The following is a 27,440-nucleotide window of genomic DNA, read 5'->3' as shown; positions in this document are numbered from 1 at the left end:
AAGTGAATGTGGGCAGAGGTCACCATAGCAGCTGCTCAGCAATCACACTACACTCAAAATTGGGATGAAAACTGCAACTTGTTTCATAGTTGTAGTGTCAAACCCCTTCAGTCTTTGACCAGCCAACTCCTGAAGAGCAGCCTTGGGCGGCACCTGGTCTGCTTTCAAGCAGCAAGATGGAAGACCTTCATCCCCAAAAGCATTTGGCCCCACTCTATGGCAGGCAACCTTTTGAAAAGGAAAGGGCAACACCCTGTTAACCCAAGCTTTGAGCTTGGTTAGCAAGACCAGGCAAACCTGACTAGCCCCAATGAAGGGAGAGGACTTATGCGCAACATCCTGCTTAGCTCACACAGTCGAGATTTAAAACACATACTTTTCCTCCCCATGTGCAGGCGCATTCTACAACAGCTCAGACTGATCCCATTTATGAGAATTAACATATAAACTATCTAAACAGCATTGTATGTACCTAGATGCTGACCTGCCAACTAGACAAGGTCACTCAGTGAAGAGTTTTAGGAGTAAGATATAAAGGCTTAGCAGGAATGGACTTGATTAGTACTCGGACAGAGATTACTGGGAAATCCCATTATTGTAGCCTGGGGGGGGGAAAATAATGGCAAAAGGCAATGGCAAGTCAATTGCTTATTATGGTGTTCCCAAGAAAACTACATGGATATGTCACTGAATTCATCAGGAGCAGAGTTCAGCTCAGGGGCTTTATGTAACTCAAAAACAACAGCGATGCTTCCCTGGTGTTCCAGGGTGAATGTCATTACTTTGATTCTGAAAAGCTGCACACAGAACAACACTCTACATTAGGTGTCTCCCCCGTCACGCTTAGCATCTTCTCTTTCCTCTCCTCTCCCTTCCTTTATTTTATGCAGAGAGCAATGAAGGCTTACACTAAACAAAACACCAGCTGAAGTGCCTTTTGGTTTTTACTTAGTGGTAGTGAAAGTGTTAGTTTGCACTTATTTATTTATTTATTTATTTTATTAAATTTATATACTTGTTTTGTGGAGAACAATAAAAACTGCTGATGAGCACTGAGACACCAAGATGCCTGCAATCTTGATGGTTCTCAGGAAGGCTAAGTAAAAGACCCATAATGCTGAGCTGCTTCTTGCTGCACCAGTGAAAATGACAGGCTCCTCCAGAGAACTTGGAGCAAACAGACAGGTAAACAACTAAACAACTTTCAGCAGCAGTCAAAGAAAACACGCCACAGCCACAGAAAGGCTTAGAAGCCCTACTTTGTCTGCACCTGTGTGTATACACACCCACAAAACCCACATCTAGGAACCACATCTAGACAAAGATGCAAGTTGGACACTGACAGGGCAAGCCATTTGTCTCTCTTCTAACACTGACGACATTGCCTAGTTTGGCATGAAATGTCGGGGGGGGGGACCCAACCAAGCTCAGAGAGCACCAGGAATCCCATATCAATTTTTCATCAATCCATATAAATGCAATTTACTGACCCCTTTGCTGTATTTCTGCTCCATAGTTCTTTGAATGTGGTTGAAATAGCTGTCTTGTCAATAGCTGTCTTAAATGCCTCTTTGGGTCATTCTCAGAGGCTGGTGTCAGTGGCCCACCGAGTTGTTCCATCAACTGAATTGAGCTGGGTAGATTTAGCAGTTCCAAAGAATGTGTATACCCACAACATTTTTTGAGTTAAAAAATTTAATTCAGAGCCCAGATAAAGCAGTTAATAGCCAAAATGTATTTAATACATCCTTCCATTACTCAAAAAGCATCCAGGGAATCCCTGAGTGAATTAGCTGGCAGCAACTCTCCGCTTCTTTCCCATCAGCTTAAGCTTCCTTCTCTACAGAGATTCACTTGCAAACCTACCCAGATTCTTGGAGAAACCACAAGCCCCAGGCGTGCTGTTAAAGAAGGCGGCTTCTAATCAATGACAAAAAGATCCTTCACACGATCCGAAGGCCGCAGCGGGGTTAGGGGAAGGTCCAGCAGCCGTGTTTCCGGTCAGACCCAAAGCCAAGGGCCACCTGAAGGAAGTGCCAGGCAGCCTTGCTCAGGAGGCACAGGGGTCCCTCTGACACATGAGGAAGGAGCAGAAGAGCGGGAAGGGGGATGCTTTCTTTCCTGCCCGTCAGCCAAGCAGCCAATCTGCCCTGTGCTGCAGGCCTGCTGCCTCTGTCCCAGAGGGGGGCTTTTAGGAGGCCCTGTCAGATTCAGCAGGTGGGGGTGGGGGCTAAGGTAGCCAAGCTGCCTTTCCCTGGGAGGGCCTACAAAAGACTCCCCTGACAGACAGGCTGTCCTTTCAGTAGACACAAAACATATAGAATTATTAAAAAAAAAACAACCACCCAATATTTTATTTTTACTTCCACTACTGGCAGGTGCAAAGCCACAAAGGGGAAAAGTCTGGGTAAGCTCCTGAAGGGCAAGCTCTAGCAAGGCAGCCCCTCCCACTTCAGTCACCGGCCTGGAGCTGAAGCACATTGCAGATTGTTCAACCAGTCAATTACGTCTTTCTCTTGGTCATGTCGAGGATGTGAAAACTCGCTCTCTTCCCCCAAAAAACAGAGAGGAAGGCAGGGACATCAGACGAGACTCCCTTGGCCTTCCAAAGAATGCAGGTAAAAAAACCAGAATGGCTCCAGCCAACAGCATTCCCAGCCCTTCATCCATTCCCACTAAACAGCCAAACAGATAGCAACAGGTCCCCTCAAAACAATGCAAGTATAACAGCTGCAGGGACAAATGCCCATCTTCCCAGCACAGGACCCTTTGAAGCCTGCACCCCTGACTGTGAGCCACAGCACACAGTGAGGGACCTGGGCATCAAGGGCCCTCTTGTTACATGTGAGATTTCAAAACAAAATGGCCTCCTCAATGGCACCGGCACAAAAGGGTTTGCATTCAAGGGCCTGCAGGATATTGGTGTGGTGGGTGATCCTCTCTGCATCCCATGCCCTTTTCCATGTGGCTTTAGATCCTCACTCCCTGGCTCGTGAATGCCAGCCCTTTTGACAGTTGATGCCAATTGCTATATTTGTCTCATAAAACTGTCATCAGTTTTGATAAGCAACCTTTGGATTCTCTCGTGATTTCCTCTATCACAGTTAGACATTTCTAAAAATGTTAAAGTAAAAGCTAATTCCAAATTCATTATTATTCCAGTCCACCTCCTTTTTGTGCTTCCTTTGAAAGATTAGGGCACCTTTTTTAAATTAACCTCTGTTGATACTGTGGAAGTTCTTTCTTCTGAAGAACAGGGTAAAAATATTTTGGATAATACACATACAAATAAACTTCTATAGCTTTCAAACTACTGGAAAACCTTTATTATAAAATTGAAGTGTATTTTTCAAAGAATGTGCCAGGGTCCCAGTTCTTTTTCAAAAAATGCCCCATAAACCTGTCTACCTAACGCAACTAAGCCAGGCTCCTGGCAGGATTCCTGTCAGAATGGTTAGTCCTTATAGTGGGGGGGGGAGATGAGGGTTCCTCATAATGACTGACCTTCTTACTACTCGAAATCTCTGACTGAACCATTCAAACTCTCTGGTGAAATATGTAAACAATCATGCATTTGTTTCTACATCTGTTTGAAGCCAGTCAGCGCTCTGAATCACTGCAGTGACCATCTCCAGTAAAGACCACATAACACAGAAACTAGAGAAATCCTACATAAACAACTTTTTTTCTTATCACAGTCTCCTTCGGAAACGTAGTTGAGTTTCAAGGACCAAAGAAATGGAGAGAAAAAGAGTTTTGGTCTACAGAAGTGTACATTTTTCAGAATGATCAGAGGCTTGGCTTTTAATGATCAATGATTCCTCTCAACTTAGGAACAGAACTTAATCAGGTTCAGGATGCATTTCAGATGCTAGTCAATGTCTCTGATCCCACAAACCACTGTATTTCTGTACCAAGGAACCTAAATAGAGGGAGAAATACGTTTTTTCTGGTGCAAGTGGTTCAAAATACTGTAAAAGTGTTCAGCCAATCTAAATATCATTCCAAATCAGAGAAGAATCATTACCAGGTAAATTTCCAAGAATGTTGATGCTACAAAGTAGTACTGGAAAGCTAGATCCTATCAAGTCATTCCTCTGACTATAATATTCAGAGTCTTCAGGATCAACCGTACAAAACCAAATGTCTAAAGATGTTAATTTCTGCAGACTAGAGGGACTGACAATCACCTCAGAAGAAACACTTTCATCAGCAGACTCTGACCATCATTTTTAAAGCAGCAGCCAGATTACCAAGGAACTGGAAAAGGACCACTGCTGTGGGCAGAGATTGCATACTGTACCCAAGTCATAATACGAATTCCTTTTATGCATGCGTGTATGTGTGTGTTTGTATATACATACATACATAGATACATACATACATGCATACAATTTAGAGGTTGCCTGTGAGCCCACAAATTTAAAAAAGCAAAAACAAGAGTAAATAAAAAAGTTGATCATACATGTCCAGAAGGCGCACTCAAACATCCTACAAGGTCTCCCCCATCCCTCTGCCCCAAAGCCAGGGAGAACAGCCAAGTCTTCAATAACTTTCTGAGTGTCATCAGGGTGGGAGCCATACGGACCTCTGGAGGATGCTGTTCCAGCGGACAGGCGCTGCAACAGAGAAGGCAAGCACGCTTCCTAAATATGTGACACTATTTAATCAAAGGAGCTTAAATGCTCTCACTGCACAAGCAGAAACTATTGAAGGCAAACTAGCCCTCAATTCTTAGGATTGCCACGACGACCTTCCCTGCTCTGCCCTGAACAGAAGCAAAGCCTCAGCACAGAGGTGACCGGGTGGTTCTGCTGGATCATCCCAAAGACACCGATGTGGAATTCCTCCAGATTTGGCAGCTGCTCCTCTCTGTCCCTGGCAGCGATTCAGGGCCAAGGCAAACAGCAAGAGTGCCAACTCACGGTGCCAATACTCTCTGTCACCTGGCAGTAATAGAATTCTGGACCAGATTCACATTGCACGGTGTGACCCACAGCTTTCGATAAAGACCAAACAAGGTCCATTTCTGCTCTGTATGCAGAAACGTTCAGGAAACCTTGCACCCACTCGCCTTGCACGGAAAATAACTCGGGAGCAGCAGGTTAGGTCAGTTTAAGGTTCGCCACCAAAACCCCTCGGGCAGAATCCCACGGATGCGGCTGCCTTATGCCAGGCACCGAACTCCTCGCGAGGTCTCCGAGCAATTCGCTCTGGCCCGGTCGCCGGGGGAGGCAGCGAAGACCCACCGGCGCCATCCGACAGCTGCCCGCCCCGATTAGCAGACGCTGCCCAGGCGCGTTTGTGGTGCCCCGGGGAGCCCTTTGTCCCGGAGCCCGGCTTCCCACGGCAGACGCCGCGCAGACGCCCCCCTCGAAGCGCTCCTCCCTCGCAGAAGGTCGAAGCAAAGGAAACCTCCCCGCAAGTTCAGACGAGACGAGACGCGCCGCCGGGGACGTTCCGACGTGTCTCCACGACCCGCCTCGAGACCGGGGCGCCCCTCGGGCTCGGGGGACCAATCCCTGGGCGCGGTCGGGGAGGGAGCGGCTGGGAGCCCCGGAGGCCGCCACGGGGCCTGCTCGCCCCAGCGCCTGCGGGGCCGCGCGCACCCTGCAGCCGCGGCGCCGGCCTCCCGATCTAGGCCCGGCCGGGGCTTCGCCGCCGGGCCCCCCGACTGTCTGCCCGGCCGGCCGCCTCAAGGCCGCGGAGCAGAGCCCACCGCCGGCCGAGTCCCGGGGCGCGGAGGGGGCGGCCGCTCACCTTGACGCGGGTGACGAGGTGCGTGGCCAGCTTGACGACGGCGAAGTTGCCCTTGCCGATGGTGCGCTCGATCTCGTAGTAGCCGATGCGCGCGGGGCCCGGAGGACGGCCCGCGGCCGGCGGCGGGGCCAGGCGGGGGCCCGGGGCCGCGAGCGGGCCCCCCCCGGACACCGCAGCCGCCGCCATCTTATCCTGAAGGAGCCGACGACGACCCTCCCCCCGCGCCGCCGCCGCCGCCGCCTCCCGGAGCTGCGGCACCGCGTGAGCTCATCCGCACAGGGGCGGGGTCGCCGCCGCCGCCATAGCAACCGGCGGAGGAGGAGCGCGCCCGGCAGCGACGGCCGTGACGCTAAAGGACGTCGGCGCTGCGAGCTGCGCCCCGATTGGCCTGTGGAGGAGCGCTACGGCGCGCGCGAAGGCACAAGCCGCCTCGTATCCGTCGGGAACGCGGGGCGCCTGCCCTGCCGAGCGGCCTCGGAGGGCTGGCGGCTGATGGGCTTCCGGGTGGTCGTCGCGGGGCCTGGACAGGAGGCGGAGGCAGCGGCAGCGGCAGCGGCAGCAGCGACCTCCGGGATGGCCGTCCTCGGCCCGGTTCAGCGCCGACCTGGTCCTGCTGGCGGGCCGACGGCTCCCTGAAAGTCTTCCTCTACCCCGCTTGCTCGGTTCAACGCAGAGGCCCGAGGCCTCCCCGGGGCGACTCGGCCGAGCCTCGGCAGAGGAAGGGCCGAGCCTGGCTTCCCCACCCGGAGCTTCGGCCCCTTGTCTTTCGGCGCCGGACCCCGAGCAGGGCAGTCGCCGGAGGGACGCCCCCACAGCAACGAGAGGGCCGGGCAGCCTCGAGCAGCTGCTCTCGGGCGACCGGTTGGAGCAGGACCGAGGAAGGCGAGTTGAGCGACGCCCCAGGAGGCGAGAAACGCCCCAGGAGGCGAGGCGCCCTGCTTCTCTAAACCAACGGAAGCAGTGGTAGAAAGATGTAGCCAGTACCTAAACGCACTTTTTTCGAGCCAAATAAAGATCCTCAACAGCTCCCTGAATGGAGTCGTCTATCATATGAATTGAAAGGAAAGTTGAGAGGAAAACCACAGCAAAGGAAAAAATTACACGATAAATACAAAACGGCTCCGCTCCGCAGTTTATAAAATAACAGTAAGATAGAATTAAGATGAATCTTCTGCAGAAAACTGCAACTAGCAGCCACACTTTTCAGCAGATAGTTGGAACTACCTCTCTGTTGTTCTTGTGTGACAAAAGTAGGAAAGAAGCCCTTGCATTAGCATAGTTTTTAGTTTTCAATGGATACAGACTAGATGAAATTGGATGAACTCTTCGCAAGTCCCAACAGGAAATGCCATAACATCCTGGTCTTCTACAGATGGGGATTTTCAGAGGGCCTCAGGGCTAAAGAGCAATCTGCTCTCAGTCTTAAAAGCTTGGAGTCAGAATGCTGAGTTGTAGCCCTGAGTACTCCTGGCCAGACTCCGTAATGGTCTGTACAGCGATAGGCACAAAAGGCACTGCACCGCCTAGAGTGAAGCTGGGAACTCTGAGGTGCAGCTTCCAGGCTGGGGTTCCTCAGCTGGGAAGGATGTCTTGGTGCCCTCTAGAGTGCTTGACTAAAACCCTCCCAGGACCTTGCCAGTGCCCACACAGGCTAGGATTCGTGAAGAGTGGAGACTTCCTGAAAGATTTATTTGGTAAACCTAGTTTACTTATCCCAGGTTCTGAACAACTTCATGAAGGATATGGCTGTCAATGGAAACTAGTTGCAGTTCTGTATTCCAGTCTCCCAGTTCTTTAAAATGCACTCCCTAAGGTTGAGGAAGTTGACTTCTTTGCTAGCTGTTTAAAAGACCTTAAATATACATTTTAAACAGGCTCTGATTTATCATAATTGTTGATGTTAATTTTTCTGCTTGTACATTTTAAATTATGTTTTCATCATAATCACTGAGGCACTTAAGTAGTCGGTGGTTTATTAAGTTTATTAAGTAATGATGCTTTAACCAACAAGAAAAGCGAAATAGATTTTACCGGTAGTATGAATTGCTAGCACAGCCAAATGAGAATTGCTGTTGCTTCATGTTCTTGGGAACTAGCCCCAGGTGTCTATTTGGCCACAGAAGGTTGGGTAGACGGCTTTTTGTCAGCTGAAGCATACTTATGTTCCTGTGGCATTCAACAAGCAACAGATGTGGGGAAGATGAGTTCCATATTTGAGCTCATTAGAAGAATAGCTGCACTGAGACTAGACGTTCCATATACCCTGCTACTGTAAGACTCCATCCCTAACTGGATCCTGTTCAAGGAAGATGAGCAGCCATCTGGGGCACCCTACAGAAGATCTGCTAAAATAACTATCAACGTTAATAGCACTTAGACTTATATACCATCCCACAGTGCTTTACAGTACTCCTATAGCAGTTTACAGTATTAGCATATTGCCCCCAACAATCTGGGTCCTCATTCTACCAACCTCGGAAAGATGGAAGTCTGAAGCAATCTTGAGCCGGTCAGGATCAAACTCCAGCCTGTGGGCAGAGTTTGCTGGCAAAGCTGCATTTAACCACTGTGTCTCTAGAGCTCTTTATAACCTGCTCCCTTGTATGAATGTTTGAGAAGGTGGGAGTTCATCTGATCTGATGAAGGCAGACTTTAAAGGTAAGAATGTGCTTCACTTGACAAAGATACGCACGTTTCTTTTTTTTTTAACCAGATCTTCAAAAGGCAAGAGGATAACTTTCCATTGTATATTTCTCCTCTTCCTCATTGTTTCTTCTACTAATAGCAGCTACCAAAAGATCTTGATCTGGCCATAGAAAAAGCTATTCTTGCTGCTTCCAGAATTTGAGAGTTAAATACATGGTAATGATAGTTCCAATCTGTCATAAATGTTGACCACTCATGATTAATTTGGCACAATTCCAGATGTTTCTAGATTATGAAATTTAATACAGTGCAGGTAGCAGGCAGCCCTTCCCCTTGTGAGATGGAGACTGAAGAAAACTAGGACAATGACTATGGACCATGCAGGCAATGGAAAAAGGAAACGCTGCATAACACCCACACATACTCCGAGAGTTAAAGGGCTTGACTCTACTGCTGGCTGATGGGCTCTGCTCCACATAGAGATCTGTGGCCGGCATCTTTTACTAAAGCTGCTTCCTTCCAACTGTTGCCTAGGGAAACAGCTGAATTAGTCTCAAGCAGTCCTGTGGTTGCCAGTGGCAACACTGGAGCTTCATCTCCCCTGAAAGCAAAGAACAGGTGTGCGGTTACCTGCTGAAAAAAGAATCAAAGGGTAATCCTTGCGTGGAGAGGAGGAAGGAGCTGTCTCATACTCAGATGGCTAACCTGGCCTTTTGTGGATTTCAGGTGAAAAAGCATATTCTGTAAAGTTGCTTTATCTGGCTATTCCCATTCCTCCACCATCCTCCTTTATTCAGTCATCGGCACCTTGTTTTGTTCGGTGACCTCAAAAATGCCCAGCAAGAAATTGTTGAAGACAAAATGGCGCCAGCCTCTTGCTCAAATTCAATTTCAGGTTTCCCAGATATTGCATGGCAAGACTAGATAAGACATTTTATCTGGGGGAAGGCATGAGAGTAGCTGATGTTCTGTGCTAATAAGAGTACAGTGTCATCTCCTACACCCTGCCCTAACCCTAAATATTTTGTTTTCTTTCTTTTCCTCACAGCTTAAGAGTTTTTCCTTGTACTTACCAGCCTTGGAGCAAGGTAACTGCTTGCTCAAACAACTGACATGTGCAGCTTGAAAATCTTTGGCTCTCAGTATTACTCCTACAGTGACAGGCATCCAATTCTTGGGTACCTAGGGTGGGCACCTCTTCTGGCAAAGGAAGACGATCAAGGATGTTAACGTGCAAGTCTCTAAGCATCAGGAGATGGAAAGGAATTTGGTTCTTTAAGCAGGTGGAAGATTGCATGAAGGATATTAGCACCAAGGAATATGCTCATAACAGGAAAAGATGAGATGCTTTGAATTGAGGGAAACAGTGGCAACTGTACACAGCTAATTCCTTTGCAACTCTACAACTGAACATATTTTTGCTTTGGGACTTTAAACTGATAATCATCCAATGGTTAACATTTCACTGTTTTCAATTTTAAAATGTCAACTATTTTGGATTTCTAAGAAATTTTCGAACTCAGATAACCAGGCCCAACTTAGTGGATTTCAAATATTTATTGCTCATTCCGCGAAAATCCTTAGCTGCCAAGAGGCTTTGGGGTGCTGAAGAAATGGGGTCCGGGACCAGGCAGTGCGGAAGGCCCTTCCCCCGTTCTCTTCCTTCTGACTGACATCACCCGCTCCGCGCTGCGATTTGGCCTCAAGCGGACGTGCTCTGGGGGAAAGCCGCGCTGACCCAAGGCCCCGCAGGCAGACGCCCTTCCAAGCAGGGCTCGGACTAGACAGTCGGCAGCCGTTTCCCCGGGCCGCGCCGCTCAGCCGGAGGGCCCGCCGAGGCCTCGGGCCTCGCTCAGAAACGGGGGCGCGAGCGCCGCCGCAGGCCCGGCGGCCCCGGGGCTCCCCCTAGAGGCCGCCTCACCGGGCGAGGCCCCGCCCCCCAGGCGCGTCGCTCGCCCCGCCCCTGAGAGGGCGCCGGCGAAAAAAGCCCGCGAGCGGCCGGGGAGAAGCCCGACCGCCCCCTCCCCGGGAGAACAGCGAGGCTCCGGGGGGCGGGACTTCCGGCGAGAGCTGCCGAGACGGCGGAAGCGGGTCATCGCGCAGGCGCGCTGCGTGGCGGCCGGAGCGGGGGAGGGCGAGAGAAGGAGCCGCGGGGAGCGCTAGAGAAGGCCGAGCGGGCGGATCGGATCGTCGCCGGGAAGCCACCATGGAGGCGCGGGGGCAGCCGCGGTCGCCGGCAGCGTGAGTGCGGGGCGGGCGAGGGACGCGTCCCCCCCCCTCGGGCAGCTTACGCCGAGCCCGCCTCCTCCCGCGCCGCGGGGCCCCGGGCGCCCGGTTGCCATGGCGACGGGCGAGGCCGCTCCCGCCCACGCGCCCCTCTCCCCTCCCCCCCGTCTCTCGGCAGGGACCGGATGAGCCAGGGGGACTCCAACCCGGCGGCGACGCCCCACATCGCGGAAGACGTGCAGGGCGACGGCCGGTGGATGTCCCAGGTGAGCCTGGCCGCGGGGGGGCCTGGGTCGTTCCGCCCGCTCTCCGCCCGCCCGCCCGCCCTCTCGGGGAAGGGCCCCCCTTCACGCTGCTCGCCTCCTTCCCTCCAGCACAGCCGATTCGTCCTGGACTGCAAGGACAAGGAGCCCGACGTGCTGTTCGTGGGCGACTCCATGGTGCAGTTGCTGCAGCAATACGAGGTACTTGCGAGGACTTTCCGGGGTTCCTGCGGAAATCCATGGCTGGTCGAATCTGATCTGTTTGTCGTTTAGTAAAATTGCACATTCATCATTATATAGGATTCCATCTTTCCTGTTCATCATCTTTAAATTGATCGCAATAAACAGTCAAATTACAATAAATAAACTTTGATTTCCAGTAGAAAAGCTTGGATAATTCTGATTTGAAAAAATAGGGCAAAAGCTCGCTCACCCCAGAAAGCCTTATGGAGACTGTTCCTCAAAACACATTCTGCAAAATTATCGTGCAGAATGCAGATTATCACGCTGAAAAGGTTCTTTGCATCTGTTACCCTGAAGGCGTATTTGTAAGCGGTTTGAGGATGCACAAACAGCTAGGGCAGACCGTGGGCCACCTCGGTGGGCAACATCTGGCCCTTGGGGGACAATGTAGCATCTGAAAATCTCACAGACAACATCGTGGCTGGATTTCAATATCATAATTTGGTTGTTTCTTGTGTTAGTTCTGTTGCATTGTGGGAAAGGCCATGGGAGGTTTTCCAAAGACAAATCGATTCCATTCCCAGTCCAGGAAGTTTGGTGACATCATAGGATGATTTCCAGGCCTCCAGATGATTAGGAGACCCTTTAAATGTTGCCCATCCTTATATGGATTGCAGATGACCCAGGATGGACCCTTTGCTTAAGCCTGAATAAAATGTTCCCTTTTTAAAATCTAATCAACCTCTGAATGCTTAACTATATCAATAGTTTATTCCTGAAATCCCCTGCTTTTCTTCAAGGACGATTCTTAAAATTTATCACTGCAGATATGGCGAGAACTTTTTTCACCATTACATGCACTGAATTTTGGGATTGGTGGAGACACTACAGGACATGTTTTGTGGAGACTGAAGAACGGTGAACTGGAAAATATTAAGCCCAAGGTAGGGTGCTTGTAATTATGAGAAAGAACAAGAAACCTCCTGTAGTATAATCTCCCTCTCTCTCTCACAGACACACATACACACACACCATGGCCCTTTGCAAGCTTTTGTTCTACCCAAAGCATTTCTATGTTGTTTTAATTCAGAGCCATTACATTCACAGTCTGATTGATATCTGTGCCTGGTAAGGGAACAGAGACCTTCTGGGCACTGAGACGTTATAGAGGCAGCATGTGATGTTTCCTTTTCCTCTGAAGCCGGGAAATCACTGCGGTTTGTCTCTTTCTGGTCCCTTAATCACAGGTCATCGTTGTTTGGGTTGGAACAAACAACCATGAAAACACAGCAGAGGAAGTAGCTGGTGGAATAGAGGCCATTGTGAGACTGATCAATACTCAGCAGCCTCAGGCTAAGATTATCGTACTGGTATGTAAAAGTAGCATCTTTGGTGCATTTGTATGTTTTTTAATCAGGTGGAAGAGAAGCATCATGAGAAGAGCTGTGGTAGCCTGCTGGCTTTTGTTACGGGAAATCAACTGGAAAAGAGCTACCTTGGCTGTGGAAGGGAACTAGAAATCTGCCTCAGACAATCACTAATTTAATCATTGTTTTTGACAGCTTAATTTTTGCAAGCATCTGGATAATTTCTTTCACAATTCTCCACATACTGATTAACCTTTAAAAAATGGCTGTGGAAAAGCCAAAAATGCATCTATGGGAGTTTGTGAGACATTTTGGTATCTTGACTATAGATACTTCTGAAAGACCAGTAAGAACAGAGGCCTCAGCTTGCCAGAGAGGCAGCGCCTGGGTGCCCGTGTCCAGGCAGTGGGCAGGGGGGCGGTGTCAGTGTGCAGAGTGGTGCTAGGCCAGGGGTTGGGGTTGCTCACCTGTCTTCCCCTTCCTCCTTCAAGGGCCTGCTCCCTCGAGGCGAGAAGCCAAACCCCCTGCGGCAGAAGAACTCCAAGGTGAACCAGCTCTTGAAGACCTCCCTGCCAAAGCTGGCTGGAGTCCAGCTGCTGGATGTGGATGGGGGCTTTGTGCACTCGGATGGCACCATTTCATGCCACGACATGTTCGATTTTCTGCACCTAACAGGTGCCGGCTACACAAAGATCTGCAAACCCCTCCATGAACTCATCATGCAGCTGCTGGAGGAAACCCCAGAAGAGAAACAGGCAACTCTGGCCTGACAGCCTCCCATCCCGCCCCATCCCAGCACCATCAGCCCAGTTCTTTTTTCCATGGCACTACTGAATCCTTGCTCGACGTGCTTTCCATTGTTGAATGTTACTGGGTGTTGTGTTTAGCACTGGAAAGGGAGGCGGGGGTGTGGCATGGCCAGTTTCACAGCCTGTGGCTGGCCTAAGATCTCCCAAGGCCTCTTTGCTCACTTGGCCTGAACAGGTTAACAGGAACAGGATCTCCCCTAAGCCGTTTCTCGCTCGTGGGTTGAGCATGCCGGTCAGCAACCTGCTGGCTTCTGCTGCTCTCATTCCCATTCCCGACTCGGTGTCCAGGCTGTCCACAATGCTGAAATGCCTAAACTCATTGGTCGCACTCACATTCCAGCCCCTGAACTGAAAAGTAGCTGCTTCTTTAAAAGTTGGAATTGTTTGAAGAGTTTTTATATTTACTGGGTTTGGGTTTTTGTTTTAAGTGATATTAGCTGCTTTCTTGCTTTGGCAGACAAACAAACCAGAACAGGAGACAGCTACCTGTGACAACTTGATACATGCGAACAATTACGTGTTGAATGAGTGAACACATTTAACTTGGCTATTTCATTTCTTTGTTAAAAGGATGTGATTCCCTTGCTGGGAGCAGGGTGGGAGGTGGTCCGCTTTGGGAAGACTTGCCTCTGAGGTGTGTTGGTGCAACACTCTCAACTTGTCCAAGGCCTTGGAGCCTGTCTGCTCATTCCCATCCAGATGAAGCTGATGTGTTTTGTTAGGTAATTTCCTGCTTCAGAATGCTCATTTTTTTAAGAGCAAAAAGCAAGTGATTGTTCTGTTGCACCCTCCCTCCTCAGTCCTTTCCCTTCTTGCAAGGCTTGAGCTTCACAATCCCAGAGCATCCATTTCTTTTTTGGGTCAGCCTTATATAAGTATTTTACTCATGCAAACGAGGCCTCTGGCTGCAGCCATTTCATCTGCCCGGGATATTTCAGTTCTGCCAGAAAATAGGCCTCTTGTGAAGGGAAGCTCTTTCTCTGGGCTTGGTGTGATGAAAAGGTTTTAGAAAAAGTTTCTGAAGTGTAATGCCTCCATTTATACTTGGATGAGATTTTTCTGGGAAGGACTTTCAGTCTTAGAGAACAAGTGAGATTGTGGGAGAAAGATTTTGTCCCTAAACAGGCAGTGAAGAAGGAAGATACTTCACCTCTTTTCACCTGAGCAAGTGATTGGCCAAGGGGGTGTGCCCCAGTTTCCCAAATATGGTGTGATACCCGAGAGCACAGGGTTGCAGTGTGTGACGGACCAAATGTTGTCATGATTTTCCCTCGCCCATACGCCACCCTAGCTGTAGCCCCTGGAAGATCACCCGTTACCCACTTGGCTTTGGATTTGTTCTGAGGAGGTGTGTTCCTTCATGGAGGAGCTCTTGGTCATGCATACCTTCTTGAAGCTCCCGCCCTGTTTGGCCCATGATCATCCAGCCCGTCTTCTTTTTCCTTGCGTCTCCCAGCTTGATAAAAGCACAAGGCTTTGGTCCGTCAGAGTGAATCCGCACTCTCGAGTGCTCTGTGTTGGCATCCTGAGAGTGGGCAGGGGCTGTCTCAGCAGCATTTTGCTGCTTTCCTGCAGAGATGTGCCCGGCCTAATGCTCACACTGGGTTTGCCTGGTTGGGAGCCATCTCCGAGCTGTGGCCGCTTTGCAGCCCAGCAGCTTTGCTTGCATACAGGACTTTCCAGCTGCCTGTGGCCCTTGTCCTCAGATGCAGATTTGATCTCCACACGAAAGCACCACCTCTTGCCATGGGATTGGTGGACTCACCAGAGTCCCCTTGAGGTCCCTGCTGTATCCTTGGGGCCAGTATCCTGCTGCTTCCTTGTACCCCACAGAGGACCTAGCCCTCAGGTTTGTTGAGGATTCAGGCTGGCTCACCTACTGCCAGCCCAGGAGCACCACTTGCCTATATAACCAGGCTCCTCCTCTGCTTTTCCTTGGAGTCCCTCTCCACTTGTTCCTGTTTGAAAGCCTGTGCTGCACCCGGAATCTTGTCTGTCCTGTGATGTACAAGCATTGCCTATTTTCCACTTTATCACAGCAGTTGGGGAGTGTAGATGAAGGGGTGGTTGTCTTTTACTTGTAACATGCATGTGGGACAGGGTTGGCTCCCTTGCCTTTCTAGGAACAGCCGAAAGTTTGGGTGCAACAGTCACTCCCCATCAGTGGCTTCCATTCGCCCTGGAGGGATGAATCTGCTCTGGCTAAGTGGCGTTGATGGCCGGGAGAGCTCATTGGTTTAGTGCGTGTTTCCATATAAAGATCTGTGTTCCATCGACCCGCCTTGTCAGCCTCTCATTCCGGGGGGGAGGGGGGCTGCGGCTAGGGTCTTTACGCCTCGGGAGCTTCGCAGCCGGGCGGGACTGCCGCCTTCAGCCTCCCGAGGCAGGCCGGCCTCTCGCCCGCGCCGTGCCGTTTCGCTCGGAAAGGCCGGGCGGCCGCTGCTTGGCGGCCCGCCCTCGCCCGCCTCCCTTTTAAAGGACGCGGCCTCGGCGGCGCCGCCCAGACGAGCGGAGCGCCCGTCCCCGCGGCTGTCGGCCCCCGCCGCCCGCCCGCTGGCCATGCCGAGGGCGCCGCTGCTGCCGCCGCTGCTGCTCCTGCTGCTGCCGCCCCTCTCCGGGGCCGCGGCCGGGCCGGCGGAGAAGCGCGTGGTGCAGAAGGAGGCGGCCTTCGAGCGGCTCTATGGCGACGCGGTGAACGAGAAGCTGCTCAACATCTACGCCTTCAATCACACCGTCTCGCGCAACCGGGTGAGCCGCCGCCGCCGCCGGCCGGGCTTCCCCGGGGCCCCCCTCTGCCGCGCCCCGGGCCCGACGCTCAATCCGGCCTGCCGGATGAGCGCCTCCGCCCGTCCCCGGACAACGCGCTGGCACCTTGGGCGGCAGGAAGCGGGGGCGGCGGCGGCGACGACGCCTGGCGCTCCGATGGGCGTCCGCCTGCCTAAGCGGGAGCCCGGCCACGGGAGCGGGACTTCCGCGCGAGGCCCTTTTCTCCCTCCGCGGCCCGGGCCCGGCTTTCCGACCTTTGCCCAGCGCCTGCCTGCCCGCCAGCTGGCCCGGGAATCGTGTCCGGCTCCGCCTCCCTCCCACGCGGGCTCTGCGGCCGGGGGTCTCGGGCCTGGGGCTGCTCGGCCTGAGTCTCCCCCCCTCTCGTGGCCCCACAGACGGAGGGCGTCCGGGTGTCGGTGAACGTGCTGTCCGAGCAGAAGGAGAGGCCGGTGCTCTTCGTGGTGCGGCAGAAGGAAGCGGTGGTCTCCTTCCAAGTGCCCTTAATCCTCCGGGGCCTGTGAGTATCCGGCCTGCTGTCCTCCGACGGCATTGCCCAGCTGGGGAGCCGGCAGGTGGGAGACCCCGCTGGGGCCAACAGCTGGCGCCGTTACCCAGCCCAGTCCTCAAGCTGCCCTCTATAAATGGAAAGGCTAGCTGGGTTAGGGGCCCTCCGAGTGCAGAGCCCGATCGCTCTGTGGCCGCCTGGGGTCCAGGAAGGGTGCCCGCAGCAGCTCCTCCCACCCACCCCGCAGGTTCCAGAGGAAGTATCTCTACCAAGATGTCAGCCGCACTTTGTGCCAGCCTCCAACCAAGAGCGAGGTCGAGACGCAATTCTTCTTTGTGGACGTCTCCACCCTCTCGGCCAGCAACGCTTCTTACCAACTCCGGGTATCCCGCGTGGAGAATTTTGTCCTCAGGTGAGCCAGGCTGGCAGTCCAAGGCGAAGGGTGAAGGTGTGGCAAGAGTCCCAGCCATGGGGAAGGCCTGAGCAGATGAGGGTGGAGAACGGGAGGGGGGGGCTGGAAGGCAGGGAGATTAGGAGATTCTCCATGCGCAGCCCCAAAAGTGTGCAAGGACTCGGGTTGTGAAAAACTTCAGTCAGTACGGAGCAGCAGCTTCTCTGTTTCTGATGGGGTCTCTGAGCCGAGAGGGCAAACGGACAGTGCAGCCCCTCTTGTGGTAGCTCAGCCCCCACCAACCGCCATCCCTGCTGGTCTTTCTTGATGTAGGACAGGTGAGCGGTTCACTTTCAACGCCACAGCAGCCCAGCCACAGGTAGGCTTCCCAGCCATCTAGGTGGGCGGGGGTGTTGCCTGGATGGGAAGAAGACCCTCCCCAGCCAAGGCTTGGGCACCTCTGAGTTCTGGACCTGGCTGTCAAACAGAGACAGCAGAGGTTCTGTCCGTCTCACCCCAGCGCTCGGACTGGCCTTTCTGCTGTTCTTGGGTCAGGCAGGAGCTGAGGGAGGCCCCTGTCTGCCAAGCTGCAGCTCCTCTGCTGTGACTTTTCTGCCCTCGGAGCACCGGCTGTAGGGTTTCCAAGCAAGATGAGACTGTTTGGTTGCTCGGCCTCCCTGGTGAGGCTTCCCAGCCTCAGGAAGGGCCCCCAGGAGCCGCCACAGCTGGCAGGCAGAGAAGGCCCTGCAGGTTGGATGTGCTGCCCCAAGAAAGGAAGACGTCGCCAGCTGGGCCTTCTGAAGTGCTTATCTCTCTCTCCTTGGCCCACAGTACTTCAAGTACGAGTTCCCAGCGGGGGTGGACTCTGCCATCGTTAAGGTGACCTCATCCACAGCTTTCCCTTGCTCGGTTATTTCCGTCCAGGACATTCTGGTCAGTGAGGTGGTGGGCTGCTTACAGGACACGGGAGGCTCCAAGCCTCCTTTCGCCCAAGAGGCTGACTTCTTGCTTTCTCTCTTACTGCCCAGTGTCCAGTCTACGATCTGGATAACAATGTGGCTTTTATTGGCACATACCAGACCATGACCAAGAAGGCAGCCATCACAGTGCAGGTATAACTGATTGGCTGGGACCTTTGCCAGTCGGAGCCCTTTAATCTGACTGCCCGAGTCAGTCTTCCTCTTACGTGGGATACCACGGGCATCAGTTAGCCAGCAGCACTGCTGCTATCGGTTGGCCTGAATGGCCCATCTTGCCTTGGCTTCTGAAGCAGCATCTTGAACCACATACTCAAGTCTCTGGAGGGTTCATCCATGTGTTGTCTGTAACACAACGGTTAGTGAGTAGAAACCAGGACACCTGAAGGGGCGAACAAGGAGCCTGTAGCTGCCCAGTTGGGTCTGAAGATCAGTCTTATTTCTATTTTCAGTCAAACATTTTCTCCATTCCTTGGCTTTTACAGAAGAAGGATTTCCCCAGCCACAGTTTCTACGTGGTCGTGGTAGTGAAGACTGAAGACGAAGCTTGTGGGGGACCTTTGCATTACTACCCTTTTTCCAAAGGTATCCGGGGGAGCCGGTTTGTGGCCTGTTTGTGGGTTCAGCTTTTGTGGAGGAGGCCTTGTCAGCTAACTGGCAGGGGCCAGGGAGGCATCCAGGGAGGGCGGCACCTGGCGCTTGAGGGATCTGGAAGCCAACTCCAGGGCTGGAGATGATCTGTCCTGCGTTCCAGGGCTTCTTCCCCTGGTCCCCTTTTCCCATTTGGCTGCTTCCACCAGTGCATTTGGGGGAGAAAGCAGATGTGCACATCGGAATAAGGGGAATGAGATAGGGAAGCCTTGGGGGCAAGGAGAGACAAGCTGGCAGTCTGTTCTCCTGCAACATCTGGAGAGAGTGGAAAGGTTTTTAAGAGGCCACGGAAGTCCAGAGTCGTTCTGCCTTCTGGCCTCCACTTTTACAACTAGTCCAGTGTCTCATCTTAGAGGCAAGAAGGTGGCTTGCCTGAGCTCGCCTGAGCTCAGGGCTTGAGGGCCTCCAAGGAGCCCTTCGTCATTAGCAAGGAGGTGGCTCGATGAAGGAAGGGCCCTCAGAACCAGGCCTTGATCCAGGCTCTGCCCCATCACCAGCGAAGGGGACTTGCAGCTAGGCTCTTCCACAGGCGAACTGCTCCCGGCCTTTGTGTCTTCCAGATGAACCTGTTGACCAAGGCAACCGCCAGAAAACCTTGGACGTCGTGGTGACCCCTGCTGTCAGTTGTAAGCAAGCACCTCGGCTGCATATTCCCCAATCTGGAGGAGGAAGCAGAGCAGACACACACACACACACACACACACACGCTCCTGATTTGGAGCTGGCTCCCCTATAGGCCTAAGTAGCAGGTAGCACAGGGCCTGGGGGGAGGGGAGGTTGAATCTCCAGGAACCTTTGAGTTGAGGTCAGTGGCTGAGAGAGGCCGAGAGGCTGCAAGGAAGCAAAGCTGCTAGGGCGGAGGAGAGGGCTTGGCAGCACCTGACCCGCCGGGGCTACCTAGCAAGGCCTGCCAGGTGCATGACGCCATCTTGCTGCCTCTTTTGCAGCAGAGGTTTACGTGAACGGGATCCTCTTCTGCCTGGGCGTTTTCTTGTCCTTCTACATACTGGCAGTGCTGATCGTCTGCTGGGAGAACTGGCGGTGAGTCTCCCCATCAGGGTCCCTCTCCTGGTGGGGATGGCTTTGGTGCAGCCGCTCCTGTCCCCCTTGCTGTTGTGGACCCCATTTTTCCTTGACAGTGGGGGCTTGGTCACGGCAGAGAACGTGGCTTTGCCCTGCTTATGTGGAAGAGCTGAATGGCAGGCAGGACAAGAATGTTCGTGCCATCTAATGCTTGCTTCCTCTGAGGAGGAGGGGGACTCGGTGCCCACGTGGAGGGGGTTCCAGGGAGGGCAGCCGCAGATCCTTTCAGGGGGCTTCCTTGCTCGACAGGCAGAAGAAGCGGAGGCAGCAGCAGCTCCGGCTCCCGAGTGCTGTGGACACACCCTGCTCTGAGGGGGGTGTGCGAGGTAGGTGGGAGTCCGGTGCCATTGGGAAGTGTGGGGTCTGTGGCCAGGAGTGGGCCTCTCCTTTTATTCGGCTTCTGCTTGGGGTGCTCACGGTTCCGACTGCTGCAGGCCTCTTGCTGAGTCACGGTGGGGAGTGGCGAGGGTGCGCACTGAAATCCAGTTGGGGTCTGACTCTTGCAGGAACCAGCTCAGTTGCTGGAGCTCCAGTGCTGAATCAGCTTCAAATGCAGCTCCATAATTCATGGTGGGTTTGCACAACATGCTGGACTGTGCTGAAATGCGATCAGGGTGCTGCAAGGACCTAGTTGCTGGTTTTGCACGTTAAAAGACGTAACAGACTTTGTTAGTCTGGGGCTCGGAGCTGGCACGTAGAGAGGAGCCTTCGCTGAAAACCTTAGAGCCACGTTTTAGAATTACGGCATGCATCTCCCTTGCACCAGGCAGCTACCTTAGTTTACATCCATAAACGTCTTCTTCCTTCTTTCTTCCCTTCCCTTCCCTTCCTTTCCTTCCCTTCCCTTCCCTTTACATCCTTTCCTTTCCTTTCCTTTCCTTTCCTTTCCTTTCCTTTCCTTTCCTTTCCTTTTCCTTCTCTTCCCTTCCCTTCCCTTCCCTTCCCTTTCCTTCCTGGATGCTGCTCCACATCAAGCTTCTCTCCTTGGTAAGCAGTCAGTATCGCCGCCCTCCACGTCCCTTGCTTCCTGTGCTGGGGGAGAACCCGCTTCCATTTGGATAGGCTCTGAGACCAGATACAGAGGAATGGGCTATCATCCTCAGAGCTCCTCTCTGGTTGGGCTGGCTGGTCCAAGGCCAGCCAGGCACACTCGTACCTGATGCAGCTCCCCCTGTTTCCAAGCTGGATTGTGGCTCTTTTGTTGCAGGGAATCCCCAGGACCCCCTGGATTCCTTCCAGGGACACCCTCCTCTTGGCAGTCAGAGTTACGGGTCCTTTGGTGAGTTCCAGCCTCCCAGCCAGACGGGGTGGGGGGTGGGCTGCTGTCTGTTGGGGGTGCTTTCCTTTGCTGCCACCTGCGCCCTGCAGGTGGCTTTTTTCCCTACCTGGCTGGCGACTTACCTGTGGGCCCACTCCCTTCCCCCCAGCAGACACTGGGTCAGTTGCCAGCAGCGAGAATGTCACGGACAGCCTGCTTTCCACGGAGGCCTCCTCCAATTACGCTGGTGAGACGTGTGGCTGGCATGCTGGCACTCAGCATGCTTCCTCTCACCCGGCTGCCGCTTCCATGCATGCAGGGTCTCTCCAGGAGGCCGGGTCTGGGCTGCACTGTCCTCAGCTTCCCAATGGGCCTGGCTGGACAGGATTGTGCCCACTTTGCGTAACTCTTTCCTCTCTCCCCAAGGGCAGGATCTGTGCCAGCAGCGTCAGAGACACTGGGCAGCCTTTGCAATGGGTAGAGAGACTGGTCTCCCTGTCAGTCTGGCATCTCCTTACTGTGCCCCTTGCCTAGCCTGGTGGTTCTCCTTGACCAACAATGGGCCAGGTCTCTATTTGGGGCTCTGCAGAGAAGAAATCATCTTTAAAAGCATTTCTGAGCTTGAAAATATGGGTTGTGATTGGAAAGAATAGGGAGCAATGAGGCATGTGCCTCTGCCTTCCTCAGTGGGGCACGGCGTGTTCTCCGTACGCGCTCTTTCCTCGCTGCTCCTGGGTGGCTCTTCTGCCTTCCGAGGGAACAGTGGCAGAGCAGCTTTGAAGGACCGGGACATCCGTCAGGGGCCTGGCCTGTTCAGACCTGATCCCGTTGCTGATTGGCTGGCAAGGGCACCGTCAGTGGGAGGCCAGAACCCCCCTTTCCATCAATGGACTAAGGCTTCCTGAGGGGCTGCCCCTTGGCCAGGGAGGGAGCACTGTCTTCCTGAGTCTCCCGTGCCCCTCCTTTCTCCCCGGGCTCCCTCTGCACTTGAGGAAATGGCAGCCCTTCAGAAAGCTCAAGGGGGGGCAATTTGCATGATAGTTCCCCTCCCCATGCGGGGGAGGGGGGGTTGCATGGCTTCCAATCAGCAGGGCAAGGGTGCTTGGGAAGTGGGGAGGCTGCTGTTGGGCCCTGTCTCTCCTTGGGCCTCCTGCCCAGTCAACTGCCAGCAGGCTCTTGTCACTTCCATCGGTAATTCGATGGCACAGACTCTCTGGCCCTTTCAAGACACGGGGTGCCCCAAATCTTTGCTGTAATGCTGCTTTTTCGCCCTCTGCAGATCGCTCCCTAGAGAATCTGGTGGGACGCCCCCGGCTCGACTCGCTCAGCTCCGTGGAAGAGGATGATTACGACACACTGGCTGACATCGAGTCGGACAAGAACGTCATTCGCACCAAGGTTGCCCCGTGGGCATGGGCCGGTTCTCGGGCTCTGAGTCACGATGCCCAGAAATTAGGGAGGGGAAGATGACCGAGAGGGGCACTGCTCCGGCTGCCCAAGACCTCCTCCTTGGGGGGGGGCTGCAGCGGCTGCTCCAAAGGCCAGCAAAAAATGTGGCTCCTTTGAGGAGGGGCCCAGGAGGGCTGCGGATCCTCAGCAGCAGGCTGAGAAGGCTCTGGGCGCAGTGAGGCCTCGGGCCTCCAAAGAGCTGTGACATTTGGGCCTGAGGGAAGAGGAGTTTGTGAATTGTGGGAGCTCGGGGGCAACTTGAGTGCCCCCTCCCGTTACCTGCAGGAGCCTCTTCCTGGACACCAGCAGAGGTGACGCCCCATTGGAGACGCTGCCAGGTTGAGGCTGTGCAGGGGGAGGTTTCCAGGGAAGACCTGGAGGGAATTTGGCATCTCCTCACGAGATGTTTGTGTTTGTTGCAGAAATTCCTGTGTGTCGCGGATCTGGCCCGCAAAGATAAGCGAGTATTACGGAAGAAATACCAGATTTACTTTTGGTGAGATAGTTGGGTGGGACTGGGGGCTGGTTATGTGTGTCCCCCCACACACACTGGCTGTGCATTGCTGGGGCAATTGACCAGAGTCTTCTAATGGAAAACGTCCCTCCTGCTCCCTCCCTCCTTCCCTCCCTTCACTGCAGGAATATTGCCACCATCGCTGTCTTCTATGCCCTCCCCGTCATCCAGCTGGTCATCACCTACCAGACGGTAACGCCTTTCCTTCAGAGCATTGAGCACCCTTGGGCCCCACTCTGGCTTTAGCCCTGTCTTGAGCCTGGCCTGGAGCCCCTTGGCTTCCTGGGTGCCTGGCCAGCCCCTCCTTTGCCTCCTGCAGGTGGTGAACGTGACGGGGAACCAGGACATCTGCTACTACAACTTCCTCTGTGCACACCCTCTGAGCAACCTCAGGTAGGAGCCGGGATGGTGGCCTCTGCCTCGCCTCCCTCGCCCAGTGGGGCCTGACGCCACCCTTCCCCCCTCCAGCGCCTTCAACAACATCCTCAGCAATCTGGGCTACGTCCTGCTGGGCCTGCTCTTCCTGCTCATCATCCTGCAGCGCGAGATCCACTACAACCGGGCCTTGTTGCGCAACAACTTCCAGGCTGTGGTGAGGCACCCGCTGCACAGGGGCCCCTTTCTCCCCAGGGCCACACCCGCTGCCCGGAGAGGGGCCTGTGGCTCTTTGCCTCTCTTCCCCTCCGCCCTGCTCGACCAGAAAGGGGAGCTGGGCAGGGGGACCTCCTTTCTCAAGCGGCGTCCATTCCCAGGAGTGTGGCATTCCCAAACACTTCGGCCTCTTCTACGCCATGGGCACCGCCCTCATGATGGAAGGCCTTCTGAGTGCGTGCTACCACGTGTGCCCCAACTACACCAACTTCCAGTTCGGTGAGTGGCCCTCTGCCTCGTCCCTTAGTGGGCGACCTGACCCCGCTCCCAAGGCCTGGGAAGGGCCCCCAGAAGCCCCAGCTCTGCAGTTTGTCTCCGCCATTCAGCGGGGGTGGAGGAGCTACAGAGCCAGGCGGAGAGTGGTGTCTCTGGACTCAGCCATGACTCTTTTATGGCAGACACGTCGTTCATGTACATGATTGCTGGGCTGTGCATGTTGAAGCTGTACCAGAAGAGGCACCCCGATATCAACGCCAGCGCCTACAGTGCCTACGCCTACCTGGCCGTCATCATCTTCTTCTCGGTTGTGGGGGTGGTGAGTGAGCACAGACGGGACCCCCAGCAGCCCCTCCGGACCTCCCGCAAGGCGCTTACCCTTTGGGGGAGAGGGAGGCAGGCTCTGTGAGCCCCGGAGAGAGCAGGGGAGCCCCATCCTGCGAGGAGTGCTGAGCTGAGGAGGAAATTTGCCTCCCCTGAGATTCCCCCCAAAGGAGACGCTGCGTCCCTCCTCTTGCTCGGGAGGCGAGTTTGAGGAGAGAGGCTTCCTTGCCCCCAAAAGGCGGCCGCCTCTGCCTCCCTCTTCAAGCCTCTGTCCCTGCCAGTTCTACCCTTCAAGGCCTCTCTGGCCCCCAGGTCTTCGGCAAAGGAAACACGGCCTTCTGGGTCATCTTCTCAGTCATCCACATCCTGTCCACACTGCTGCTCAGCACCCAGCTGTACTACATGGGTCGCTGGAAACTGGGTGAGTGGGTGCAGCTGGGGGCCGGCTGTTCCCAGCAGAGAGCTTCCAGGCCTACAAGCTCGGGGGGGGGGGGGGGAGCTCAGTGGAACTGCCCACAAGGGGGATGGCCATGATGCTGGCCCACTCCCACCTTCTCTGGGGGTCTTCAGTGTCTCTGTCTCTCTCTCTCCCCCCCAGATTCTGGCACCTGGCGCAGGATCTTCCATGTGCTGTATACAGACTGCATCCGGCAGTGCAGTGGGCCCATGTACATGGTGAGTGGAGGGAGCGGCCCCCTCCCTCGTTTTGAAGGATTCTCTCTTCCTGGAGCCTCACAAACACCCCCCCCCCACACACACTTCTGTCTGCAGGATCGGATGGTGCTGCTGGTGATGGGCAACCTCATCAATTGGTCTCTGTGAGTAAGGGCAGCTGGCCAGACAAGCCCAGCCCAAGAGGCAGCCAACTGGGCCCCCACCCCCCACTGGACAGAAGAATGCCTGCCTGCCTTTGGGGTGCAAAAAGCCACTTTATAAGGGGGGGTGTCTTCCTGCTGCTTTGCAATCCCAAAACCCCCTGGGGATTCTTTCGGGAGGGGAGGGGGAGGAGCAGAGTTAGCTCAGCCAGGAGGGCGGGTGGTCTGGTGCCGCACTGACCCCCCTGCTCTCCCCAGAGCGGCCTATGGCCTGATCATGCGCCCCAACGACTTCGCCTCCTACCTGCTGGCCATCGGGATCTGCAACCTGCTGCTCTACTTTGCCTTCTACATCATCATGAAGGTACCACCACTCTGGCCGGGGGCGCTTCTCTCTCTGGCCGGGTTGGGGCTGTGCCCAGACGGCCCCCCCTGACCACTCCCTCCCCTGCAGCTCCGGAGTGGCGAGCGCCTGCTGCTGGTCTCCCTGCTCTGCATCGTCTGCACCTCCGTGGTGTGGGGCTTCGCCCTCTTCTTCTTCTTCCAGGGCCTGAGCACCTGGCAGGTGAGCTCAGCCAGGCCGGGGGACCCAGTCGCAGCCTCTCTCTGCCGCCACAGGAGGCCGAGTTGCCTCGGGGCTGCTTGGCGTCCAGGCAAGGCAAAGCTGGGTCTCCTCCTTGGGGGGCAGGGTCTGCGCATCCGTTCCCATGCGGGCTGGGCTCTCGCACAGAGCGCTGGGCGCATTGGGTAAGCGGCTGATTCAGAGGTTGGGCTGTGCAGGCAGCAGGCGAGAGAAGCGCCTGCCCTGGGCTTGGCCTGGTCTGCTGGGGCGGGGGCTCATCCAGCCTGCTGCCCACCCCGAGTCCTGCAAAGAGGCTGGTCACTGGTCCCCACAGAAAACTCCCGCCGAATCCCGAGAGCACAACCGGGAGTGCCTCCTGCTGGGCTTCTTTGACGACCACGACGTCTGGCACTTTCTCTCCTCCATCGCCATGTTTGGCTCCTTCCTGGTACGTCTCTTCGACAGGCCCAGAGCTCAAGAGCGCTGCAACCCATGGCAGATCAGCCCCTTCCTAGGAGCTGTGGGACCCAGATCAGGCTCTGGGCTGGGGGCCAGGATATGCCCCCCTCGTTGGAAAAGGGGCTGCAACAGAGATGTGGGGCCGGTTGCTGCTGGCCCCGCGTCTGTGTTGCAGCCCCTTTTTCAACGGGGGGGGGACATGTCCTGCCCCCCAGCCCAGAGCCTGATCTGAGCTGTTTCCTTTCCTTTAAGGCCGCTCAGATGCTTTAGTCAGGATCCTTTGGGAAAGGTTGCAACACAAAGGACACTGCTGTTGTGTGCTCCAGAGTGGACACAACTAGGCTAGAGCCTGGGTGGGGGGGGTGTTGGCCGCTGTTGGAGAAATGCTCCAGGGGGCCTCGCAAAGCCCCCAGAGCGAAATGCGGAGGAATGCTGCGCATCGAACAGACGCACCCCACGCCTTTCCCCACAGTGGCCCCCTGCATCTGATGGTGCCTCCCCTTCCCTTTGTGCAGGTCCTGCTGACTCTGGATGATGACCTGGATTGTGTCCAGCGTGACAAGATTTATGTCTTCTGAAGGATGCCCGAGACTCCTTGGCAGAGAGGCCAGGATCGGACAGGTCTCCTGCTGGCAGGTGCTGGGGCCACAGCTGTGTGCTCCCCCCTCACCGATGCCTCAAGAGAGAGTCTGCAAAAGGGGAGTGAGGTTGCCATCCTGAGCCTGAAAGCTGAGCTGGGGCGATGGGTTCAAATGCTGCCTGGGTTGCCTCTCTGTCCGTTTCCCTTCCTCGGCCAACAACAGAGTCGGGGCCCAGCAGAGGCTGCAGGCGGAAGAGCTGGGCTGTTCAGTGGGGCAGCCCTCGGAAACTGACTGCTCCCTTCCTTGGTGCCTGCATTGGCCTCCGAAGGGGCCTCCCCTGTGATGCAGCTGCCTTCTTTGCTGAGCCAGGGAGTAACGGCCACTCGGGCCCCCTCTGTCCACCGACTGCAGCTGCAGCATTGTCCAGGCTGGGGGGGGGGGGCTCCTCCTCCTCCTCCACCACCACTTTGTAGTTGCTGCCTATGGGGAGGAAGTGGGCCGGCGAGCCTCCTCGGTGCAGGTTGGAGGGGCTGAAGGCCTGCGCAGCTGAGCGGCCCCTGGGGCCCCCTCCCTGGTTTTGATCCCCCCCCAAGCAAGCCAGCTCTGGTTTCTTGGGGGGGGCAGCTTCTGCAGATAGTCACCATGATGCAGGGGCTGCACATGGGGCGGGGGGTTACCGGAGAAGATCCAAAGGGCCAGTTCAGGAGGCGGAGGCCGAGTGCTCCTCTTTCCCCATTCAACAATCGGGCCTTCCCTCCGTATTCGACCATTCCTGGGTTTGGATTGCGGCTGAGACGGTTTTCCTTTGAAATGGTTCTTGGTATAAAACACTGTTGAAGAAAATTGGCGTTTTGATCTCTACAGATGCTGCTGCCCAATGCAAGTGATAAAAGATGGCCTTACCTTGGTTTTTTTTCATTGAATATGAGGCTGGGGGGGCGGGGGAAATCAGCTGCTTGTAGGATGGAGGGGGGGACTGTCCCT

The 27,440-nt window shown here is 54.7% G+C and overlaps 3 protein-coding genes across 13 annotated transcripts in view; 2 read left to right on the top strand and 1 right to left on the bottom strand.

The window, feature by feature from the left end:
• SIK3 (SIK family kinase 3) overlaps nucleotides 1–6,102 on the bottom strand; it is a 46,619-nt gene extending 40,517 nt beyond the window's left edge. For 2 of the 4 annotated variants that reach the window (XM_081334133.1, XM_081334134.1), the window contains exon 1: nucleotides 5,761–6,102. In XM_081334133.1, the coding sequence (XP_081190259.1) occupies nucleotides 5,761–5,946 (186 nt within the window). In that variant the 5' untranslated portion in view covers nucleotides 5,947–6,102. The remainder of the gene's footprint in view (nucleotides 1–5,760) is intronic. The other 2 variants (XM_081334137.1, XM_081334138.1) reach the window with 2 other exon arrangements.
• A 4,415-nt stretch (nucleotides 6,103–10,517) lies between these two features.
• Nucleotides 10,518–15,530, top strand: PAFAH1B2 (platelet activating factor acetylhydrolase 1b catalytic subunit 2). Of its 2 annotated transcripts, XM_081333867.1 has the most exons (7): nucleotides 10,518–10,647; nucleotides 10,811–10,898; nucleotides 11,007–11,096; nucleotides 11,906–12,022; nucleotides 12,326–12,448; nucleotides 12,937–12,990; nucleotides 13,121–15,530. In XM_081333867.1, the coding sequence occupies exons 1-7, from the start codon at nucleotides 10,613–10,615 to the stop codon at nucleotides 13,277–13,279; spliced, it is 666 nt and encodes a 221-aa protein (XP_081189993.1). In that variant the 5' UTR covers nucleotides 10,518–10,612; the 3' UTR covers nucleotides 13,280–15,530. The 2 variants fall into 2 exon arrangements, with proteins under 2 accessions (XP_081189993.1, XP_081189992.1); XM_081333866.1 differs by having other exon boundaries at nucleotides 12,937–15,530.
• Nucleotides 15,531–27,376, top strand: SIDT2 (SID1 transmembrane family member 2). Of its 7 annotated transcripts, none has more exons than XM_081333861.1 (27): nucleotides 15,531–16,002; nucleotides 16,416–16,537; nucleotides 16,773–16,937; nucleotides 17,250–17,295; nucleotides 17,748–17,849; nucleotides 17,945–18,028; nucleotides 18,379–18,478; nucleotides 19,105–19,170; nucleotides 19,492–19,585; nucleotides 19,877–19,953; nucleotides 20,835–20,906; nucleotides 21,058–21,132; nucleotides 21,312–21,362; nucleotides 22,165–22,283; nucleotides 22,757–22,830; nucleotides 22,974–23,040; nucleotides 23,168–23,241; nucleotides 23,317–23,440; nucleotides 23,601–23,718; nucleotides 23,898–24,034; nucleotides 24,352–24,460; nucleotides 24,638–24,714; nucleotides 24,811–24,857; nucleotides 25,113–25,218; nucleotides 25,309–25,419; nucleotides 25,751–25,864; nucleotides 26,391–27,376. In XM_081333861.1, exons 1-27 carry the CDS (start codon nucleotides 15,814–15,816, stop codon nucleotides 26,451–26,453), a joined length of 2,583 nt encoding a protein of 860 aa, XP_081189987.1. In that variant the 5' UTR covers nucleotides 15,531–15,813; the 3' UTR covers nucleotides 26,454–27,376. The 7 variants fall into 7 exon arrangements, with proteins under 7 accessions (XP_081189987.1, XP_081189989.1, XP_081189988.1 ...); XM_081333860.1 differs by having other exon boundaries at nucleotides 15,536–16,002; nucleotides 21,055–21,132; nucleotides 26,391–27,374; XM_081333863.1 differs by lacking the exon at nucleotides 21,312–21,362.
• The last annotated feature ends 64 nt before the right edge of the window (nucleotides 27,377–27,440 follow it).

This window comes from Vipera berus (genome assembly GCF_964194415.1).
Source record: "Vipera berus genome assembly, chromosome: 8".
NCBI lineage: Eukaryota > Metazoa > Chordata > Lepidosauria > Squamata > Viperidae > Vipera > Vipera berus.
This window is presented reverse-complemented; position numbering and strand designations above follow the sequence as displayed.